The 9,810-nt window shown below is 35.5% G+C and overlaps 1 protein-coding gene across 1 annotated transcript in view; it reads left to right on the forward strand.

Moving 5' to 3' along the window:
• Window positions 1–1,170, forward strand: part of LOC107486717 (protein NRT1/ PTR FAMILY 6.3) — a gene marked incomplete in the record, with an annotated part of 8,741 nt that extends 7,571 nt beyond the window's left edge. The window contains 1 exon segment of the mRNA XM_016107283.3: window positions 615–1,170. Within this exon segment, the coding sequence (XP_015962769.1) occupies window positions 615–1,016 (402 nt within the window).
• Window positions 1,171–9,810: the final 8,640 nt, after the last annotated feature.

A 9,810-nucleotide genomic window follows, 5' to 3' on the forward strand; every position in this document is an offset into this window, starting at 1 on the left:
AATATTTTTATTATGAAAAAAGTTTTTTTTAATTTCTTTATAAGTATTTAAATAATTTTTTAAAAAATTACAATTTTATTTTAAAAATTATACTAAATATTAATATTATATTTTTTCATAAGTTAAAAATTAAAAAAATTAATTATGAACTTAATTAAACAGACTCTAAATCAACTATTTATATAAAATATATATTAAAATATAAAATATACTTTAAAAATAAATTAAATAATATGTACATAATAGCTGTTTTAACCATTAATTTTTGTATGCACATGTATACTTTTTTTTGTGCACATTTATGCATTGTACGATATTACTTTTAATATTATCGTGAGAGTATGCATGTGTCCAGAAAACTTAAATCGATAAGGGATATGGACATAAGTTTTTTTTAAATTTGATCCGTGATTTGCAGTACAACAAACGCGCTGAATAATGGCAATTTATTTTGATAATAACAGGGGTTTAAAATTGTCGTTAAACCGACAATTTCAAATTAAATATTTTTTTTTTGTAAATTTTGGTGTAAAATTATTTATTTTAAAAATTTAAGCTGATAAATTATTATGTCTTTAACAAATTGTGCGTATTTATATTTGTGAAACACACAGGTGGTCCCGTTGAGCGTGTTCTGGCTAATCCCTCAGTTCTTCTTTGTGGGGTCAGGAGAGGCATTCACCTACATAGGTCAACTAGATTTCTTCCTAAGGGAATGTCCCAAAGGGATGAAAGCAATGAGCACCGGTTTGTTCTTGAGCACCTTATCCTTAGGGTTCTTCTTCAGCTCCTTGTTGGTGACCATAGTGGACAAGGTCACCGGAACCCGAAAGCCATGGCTAGCCGACAACCTTAACAAAGGGAAACTCTACAATTTCTATTGGCTATTGGCTACTCTAAGTGCTTTCAACGTCGTGATTTTCTTACTATGTTCCAAGTGGTATGTTTACAAGGATAAAAGGCTTGCCGAGGAGGGCATTGAACTTGAGGAATCAGACACTGCTTACCATGCATAGCTTTTGCTTTATTTATATTATAACTCAAAGCCTAAAATTACCATTGTGGTTGTGTTAACCATTGATGGATAAAGAAGAAATTAAAGAAAAAAAAATGTATATGTAACGGCCACAATTATCCCTGTAATGTTGATAGGATTGATACCACGTACAATAGCAGTGTTATGACCGCAGTTACAGTTGCGTAATCTCGTACCATGCATAGGTTTCTAATTTTGTTAGCAGCTGCTTAGTAGTGTATTTTTATCAAAGTGCAACAGCATCGGTTAACAATTTATATAATATTGCTAAGAAGATAATAACATGAAGTTATTTTATTTAATTTAATATTTATAATTATATATTTATTAAATTTAAAATTATATACTTATTATAATTAAAATTATTTTTTATTTTAATAATAATTAAAAAATATAAAAAAGGAAATGAATGCATTAAAAAAAGGGCAAAAAACTAAATTATGACTCCCAATAATTTTTAAATTATGACCCTCAAACATTATTTAATTTATAATAATCTTTTTTAATTACAAGAGAAACGGATATTAACGGCGGTTTTTTACGATTTGCGACAATTTGAAATTACTGCTAAACAGAATATTAGTAGTTTAAGAACGGTCGTCTTTTAAAATGTGGGGATTGAATTTTGTGATAGTTTTCAACAACTGCTGGTATAACCACCACTATTCAAATATTTTGCGTCGTGGATGGAATTATGGTGGTTCTGAACTGTCACGTTATGGCCAAAGATGATTTTTACCTTCTTCTGCGACGGTCACTAACCGTAGCTATTTGGTGCTGTAATTTTTTTCTTTCAAATTTATGACGATTATAAATCGCCACTATTTATTGCTACTAATTTTTTAAATTAAAATATATTAATTTATTTTTCTTTAAATATTCTGGGAATACATATATTTTTTGGGGATTATTTTTTAAATTTAAAAATTTTATCAAGTCTTTCTAAAAATCTAAATTGAGTACGAGAACTCACGAAAATTTAATTGCAAAACAAACTAATATATTTATATTAATATTAATAAAGTATTTTTCTAATTAATAAAGTATATTAAACAAAATATATACTTCAAATAAAATAAAATCAAATTCTAATTTCTATTTTTCGCTATGTCCATCCAAAAAATTCGTCTGTGCAGCGATGTTTGGTGGCAGCTCTACATCTTGTCGTTGAATTAGATAACTTATAACACTCTCTATTGCTTGCCTCTTTATCTTCTCTGTTGCTATATCATCCTCCATTGGCTTTCTCTTTAATTTCTCTACTGCTACTTCTTCCTCCACTGCCTTCCTTTTCACTTTCTCTGCTGCTACTTTATCCTCCGCTACCCTCCTTTTCAATTTCTCGGCTGTCACCTTTGCCTATAATTCAAACAACATTCCTTGGACCTCCTCTATTTGAGCTCCATCTAGAGGCGACTGTGAACTCAGATGGAAGAGTTGTCTTGGAGTCAGTCCGAAACCCATGGCATGCACTCTACCCGAGTGCTCTTTTTGGAGAGCTTGAGCAAGGGAATCATTTTCAGACAATATTCTAGCGAATTCATTACGTTGCTTAATCTCCATAATTTTTTCTACAGATATAAATAAGCAAACATAAGCAATTATGGGTTAGAGAATATTCAACACAATTTTATAATTAAATCCAACGAGAAACAATATAAAGGATTAAACATAGTACTTACACCAATGCTCCGAGCTTCTTCATGTATATATGAGCTATCACGTCGTTTGTGCACTAAGGTTCATAATTCTCCTCTACCAACTCTCCTTCTTTGTAGTTCTGATGGTAACAATATAATTTATACTATAACCGTATTAAATCCAAATAAAGAAGATATAGTCTAAAATACAGTTCAAAATGAATTATTCAAACCTAAATTACCTCATTTTTCTTTTGCCTCGCCAAGCTTTTAGTACCGCTAGTGTGAGTGAATAGTTATTTCATTTGATTTACAGCATTTTTTCTGCACTTTTCTTATTATTCCATAAAAAATAATATTGATTAGACACCAAATTTGTCCATATTAATGTACCATAAATAGTAATATTTCTTTACAAATTCAAAATAGGTTACCTGTGTGTCAGAGTCATTACGATAACAAAGGAACTATCTCCAATGCTCTTTATCAATTTCCACTGGGCGTCCCTCAAGATTTTCCTCAAGAGTCCTTGTTGATTTGTAATAATCATGATACAACATATTCCTTGCATTCTTCCAAGACTTCTCTATACTTTTCAAAATTGTTTTCTTAATACTTCCACCTCTATTTCCATCAAAGTGGAGCATTTTCTGCTACGATAATTTCATGCTGTTAGTAATTGTACAATGAAAGAATTGATTTAATTCAACAATACTATAAATGTTTACCTTTATGCAATCATTATAAACCCTATCTTTGGCAAGCACCTTTTGCCAACTTTTTTCACAGATAGAAAATTTGTTATAATCAGCACCTAACAATCCAAGAACTCCACTCAATGGACCAGTTCTATCTCTAATTGGTTGCAGTTCCCTGTTGAACCTCAATATAATCTTTCTACCATTATTAGGCCAATTCATAGCTTCCGTCACACTTAATTTTGCTTTCTTGATTGATTATTCCATCCGAATCTATAAAAAAATAGAACCTTATTTATGTCACTGTTGTGTCCAAGATGCGAGAAAAATAAACATAACAGAGTCTAATTATTTTGAATATATAGAGGTTCAAGATTTGTTACCGATGATATGAACATTCCAAAACTCGGTAGTCTTACGTCCTTTGTGACTTTCACCAAATGAAGTAGTAAATAGGTTGTCAATGTTTTATTTAAACGAATCTACCTTGTTTGCCTCTAGGTCCAAGTCTTCATTGCCTAGCTCCAAAGTTTGTACACCATTGGTGTTGGTTTGTGTATCAAGTCTTGGTTCACTCCAGAGCAGATGGAATGGGTGAAAAGATTCTGGTGCAGGGACACCACCATCACTGGGTGAGGAAATCATAAAGTCATCATGATTTGAGGATAAAGATGTAGGAGCTTCCATTTGAGGGCACTGACATAGTGTTTTCAATCTTTATTTTTTTGTGTAATGAGCTTTCCTGGCATCTTAGGTTCATAGTATAAAAAATGCACACAATAAAATGAAAAATACAGGAAAACAATTAAGTTTATATCAACATTTTAACAAGATTGAATGAAAAAGTGCATAAACATGGAACAAGACTTTATATGTTGAGTGCACATGTCAATCAATGTATAGGTACATAAAAAAGTATGTAAGGCATTTGAAATCGCAAACTTCGAACCATCTATCATTGAAATTTCCACAGCGGCACAAACCCAACAAAATATGGTTGCCAACAGCATTATTACTAAGTGAAAAAGGACACACAAGTCCCATGTATAAAAACCCAAATGAAGAAGTTATATCACTTAATCACCTATTTAACAATTTCTAATAAACATAAGTAATCATAGACTGACAACAATTCTTTGTTATTCACAATGAAAATTCGGGTGCAAAGAAGTGGTGCACAAATTTTTACACTTCGTACATCTAAACCAACAAGTGCACTGGATCGTCCAAGTAATACCTGAGCGAGTCAGGGTCAATCCCACGAGGATTGTGGTTTGAAGCAAGCTATGGTTATCTTGTAGATCTTAGTCAGGCAGATAGAAAAGGTTGTTTGATTGTTTAAACGCATAAAAGAAAGTAAAGAGAACTCAACTAGGTTGATATGCTTGCAATGATAAGATGATGGTTAAGGCTTGGAGATACTTTGTTCTTTTGGATAACTCTGGTCTTACTGTCTTCTTCAACCATGAATGATTTCTTCTATGGCAGGCTGTATGTAATTAACGCCGGTTGAACTAGTGTCTCGAGAAGTTCCCAACGAAGTCGTGGATTAGCCGTCTAAGAGATGTATAATCAAGCTAGTGGTTCATTTTGTCCGATGAAAGACGCACTCTAAACCCAAGAAGAACAAGGGTGGTTGTCAGAACGCGGTCTTAGAATGAAGAATGAAGATCATCTTAGAATAGAACCAAACATGGATTGAAAAGAAACAGTAATACTTTTATTGATCCATAAAACTCAGCAGAGTTCCTCCCCTCAACCTATGAGGTTTATAAACTCATACTGATAGAAAATACAATGATAAACGTGTAAAGTGTCTAAAAGTGGTGGAAGATCCTTGACAAAGAGTGATATTCTATTTTAAATACTAAACTAATGACTAAGAATTACATAAAAAAGGTAAAACAGACTTTTAGTTCTAAAATCCACTTCTGGGGCCCACTTGGTGAGTGTTTGGGCTGAGCTTGATTAAGATCTTCATGCTAGAAGGCCTCTGGGGCATTGAATGCTGGCTAAGGGGTCCTTTTTAGGTATTTAGATGCTGGTCTCCTCCTTGTGGGTGTTGGACGCTAGAATAGGGCAGGAGGCTGGCGTTAAACGCCAATTTTGGGCCTTCAATTCTGAAGTAAAGTATAAATTATTATACATTGATGAAAAGCTCTGAATGTTAGATTTCTAGAGCCGTTGAGAATGCTCCATTTGGACTTCTGTAATTTGAAAAATTCTCTTTCGAGTGCAAGGAGGTCTAATCTAGACAGCATCTGCAGTGCTTTCTCTGCCTCTAAATCCGACTTTTGCTCCAACTCCTCAATTTCAGCCAGAAAATACCTAAAATTGCATAAAAACACACAAACTCAAAGTAGAATCTAAAAATATGAATTTTACACTAAAACCTATGAAAAATTAATAAAATTTAAACAAAACATGCTAAAAACTATATGAAAACGATGCCAAAAAAGCATATAAAATATCCGCTCATCACAACACCAAACTTAAACTGTTGCTTGTCCCCAAGCAACTAAAAATAAAGTAGGATAAAAAGAAGGGTAATATACAATAAATCTCAGAGTTTCGAATGAAGCTCAATTTCAATTAAATGAGCGGGTCTTAGTAGCTTTTTGCTTCTGAATAGTTTTGGCATCTCACTATCCATTGAAACTCAAAATTGTTGGTCTATTTAGGAACTTAGATCCACATGATATTATTGACTATCCTAGTTTAGTTCTTTTTTATTCTTGAAAATAGCTTTCAGAGTCTTGGCCATAGCCCTAAGCACTTTACTTTCCAGTATTACGACCAGATACATAAATGCCACAGATAGTTAACTAGGTGAACCCTTTCGGATTGTGATTCAGCTTTGTTAGATTCCCCAGATAGAGGTGTCCAGAGTTCTTAAGCACACTCTTTTTGCTTTGGATCACGACTTTAACTGCTCAGTCTCAAGCTTTAACTTGACACCTTCACACCACAAGCACATGGTTAGGGACAACTTGTTTGAGCCGTTTAGGCTAAGATTTTACTCTTTTTAGGCCCTCCTAACCATTGATACTCAAAGTCTTGAATCCTTTTACCCTTACCTTTTGGTTTAAAGGGTTATTGGCTTTTTGCTCTTGCCTTTTGGTTTAAAGAGCTATTGGCTTTTTTTGCTTTTTATTTCTTTTGGTTTTTTTCACATGCATATATATATATATATTTTTTTCTTTTGCAACATGCTTTTTCTTTTTCTTTTGACTGCTTTTTCTTGTTTCAAGAATCAATTCTTTTGGATTTTTCAGACTACCAATAATAATTTTTCTTTTTCATTATTCTTTCAAGAGCTAACATTCTTAATTTCAATTTTAAATATGTACTGTTCATTCATACATTCAGAAAACAAAAGCAATGCCACCACTTCAAGATAATTGAACTGTTCTTATTATATAACTCAAAATTCATGTATCTCTCAATTCTTTTCAAATAAAATAATTTTTCTTTTAATCAAGGTGAGAGATATATGGAACATTTTATAACTTTAAGACATAAATGATCATGCAACAAGAACAAGAAAACAGAAAACAGAAAAATAACATAAGAAAAAAGGGGGGCGTTAAGAGAACGAATCCACCTTAGTGATGGCGGCTACTACTCCTCTTTGAGGATCCAATGTAGTGCTTGATCTCTTCAATGTCACTCCCTTGTCTCTATTGTTCTTCCCTCATAACCCTTTGGTCTTCCCTCATAGCCCTTTGTTCTTCCCTAATAGCCCTTTGGTTTTCTCTTATTTCATTGAGGATGGTGTAGTGCTCTTGATGTTCCAACCTCAGTTACTCCATATTAGTGTTCAATTCTCCAAGAGAATTGTGCAGTTGGTTCAAATAGCCTTGAGGAGGAAATTGCATCCCTTGAGGTATCTCAAGGATTTCTTGCTAAGGCGGTTGCACAGGCTCACGTGCATGCTCTCTAGTTTACTCCATCCTCTTCTTAGTGATGGGCTTGTCTTCCCCAATGAAGATGTCTCCTTTTATGACAATTCCAGCTGAATTGTAGAAGTGATAAATGAGGTGAGGGAATGCCAACCTTGCTTGGGTGGAAGGCTTCTCAACTATCTTGTACAGTTCTTGAGGGATCACTTCATGTACTTGCACCTCACTCCCTATCATGATGCAATAGATCATGATGGCTCTGTTAATGGTCACTTCTGACCGATTGCTAGTAAGGGTGATAGAGCATTGGATGAATTCTAACCATCCTCTAGCTACAGGCTTGAGGTCAAGCCTTCTTAGTTGAGTAGGCTTGCCTTGGGAATCTCTTTTTCGCTGTGCTCGTTTCACACAGATGTCTGAGAGTACTTGATCCAGTCTTTGATCAAAGCTGACTCTTCTAGTGTAAGGATGTGGGTTTCCTTGCATCAAAGGCAAGTTGAACGCCAACTTCACACTTTCTGGGCTAAAATCTAAGTTTCTCCCTTGGATCATGGTACTCCAATTCTTGGGATTTGGGTTCACACTAATGTCATGGTTTTTTGTGACCCATGCATTAGCATAGAACTCTTGCACCATTAAGATCCTAACTTCTTGGATGGGGTTGGTTAGGACTTCCCAACCTCTTCTCTGGATCTCTCTTCGGATTTTTGGATGCTCATTCTTCTTGAGCCTAAAAGGGACCTCATGGATCACCTTCTTCTCAGCCACTACTTCATAGAAGTAGTCTTGGTGGGTTTTCGTGATGAATTTCTCCATCTTCCAAGATTCATAGGTGGTGGCTACTACATTTCCTTTCATCTTTCTAGAAGATTCTCCAACCTTGGGTGCCATAAGTGGTAATGAAAAGCAAAAAGCAATGCTTTTTCCACACCAAACTTAAAAGCTTTGCTCGTCCTCAAGCAAAATTAAATAGAAGAGAAGAATAGAGTAGAAGAAGAAGAAAATAGATGGAGAAAGAGGGAGAAGAGCAACTCGGCCAATGGGGCTTTTATGTGTATGAATGGTGTGTGTATGAAGGGTTAGTGAGAGGGTTATTTATAGGAGTGGGCTAGGATCGGGTTCGGTCATGGTTGGGCTAAATGGGTGGAAATTTTGATTTTGAAGTGGGTAAGGGTTGGTGGGAGTTATGATGGTTTTGGGGAAGTGATATGGATGTGATTGGGCTATGGTTTATAGGGAAGAGTGTGTGGGGAAGTGTGAAAGTAAGAAGAAAAAAGTGGGATAGGTAAAGATGCTGTGGGACCCACTGGTCCTGAGAGGCTAGGAAGCTCAGAATCTCTGCCCTCTGCATTGGCGTTGAATGCCCAGGGTCTGCTCCCTGGCCAGCTTTGCTGCCATTTGGGGCGTTAAATGCCTAGCCAATGCTCCCTGGCTGGCATTCAACGCCAGCAAGACATTCCATCCAGAGCGTTCTATTTTCATTGCTGAACCTTTCTATCTCTGTTCTGACTACTTCACATGAACATTAACCTAAAGAAATACTAAAAAAAACAAATTTAAGGAATTAAAAAGAGATAGAAATAATTAAATAGAGTTGGGTTGCCTCCCAATAAGCGTTTCTTTAACGTCATTAGCTTGACAGTTAGCTCCTTTCGGAGATGGATATGGGCTCAGAATTTTGCCCCTTATAGTGAACTTTCTTCCTGTCTTTTCATGGATGAGCTCTACATGCTCTAGAGATAGGACACGACTCACTGTATGTTGTATGACTGGCTTCTTGGTGAAAACAACTCTTATGCTAGGTGAGAGGCCTTCAATGGGGACTTTCTTGTCCCTCCAGTCCTTAGGTACTTTCTTCTTAGTACCTTTGTTCTCAATGCTTGTTAATGGCTGCCTGGTGCACGAAATTGTGATCATCAATGGCGCCATCAACATGGTACGCTCAATTGAAATCTCAACTCTTTATCACAACTTCGCACAACTAACCAGCAAGTGCACTGGGTTGTCCAAGTAATAAACCTTACGCGAGTAAGGGTCGATCCCACGGAGATTGTTGGTATGAAGCAAGCTATGGTCATCTTGTAAATCTCAGTCAGGCGGATTCAAATGGTTATGGAGGATTAATGATTAAAAGATAAATAAAACATAAAATAAAGATAGAGGTACTTATGTAATTCATTGGTGAGAATCTCAGATAAGCGTATGGAGATGCTTTGTCCCTTCCGTCTCTCTGCTTTCCTACTGTCTTCATCCAATCCTTCTTACTCCCTTCCATGGCAAGCTGTATGTTGGGCATCACCGTTGTCAATGGCTACAGTCCTGTCCTCTCAGTGAAAATGTTCAACGCGCTCTGTCACAGCACGGCTATTCATCTGTCGGTTCTCGATCATGTCGAAATAGAACCCAGTGATTCTTTTGTGTCTGTCACTAACGCCCCACAATCGCGAGTTTGAAGCTCGTCACAGTTATTCAATCCCTGAATCCTACTCAGAATACCACAGACAAGGTTTAGACCTTCCGGATTCTCAAGAATG

This window comes from Arachis duranensis, chromosome 1 (assembly GCF_000817695.3).
Source record: "Arachis duranensis cultivar V14167 chromosome 1, aradu.V14167.gnm2.J7QH, whole genome shotgun sequence".
Classification (NCBI taxonomy): Eukaryota; Viridiplantae; Streptophyta; class Magnoliopsida; order Fabales; family Fabaceae; genus Arachis; species Arachis duranensis.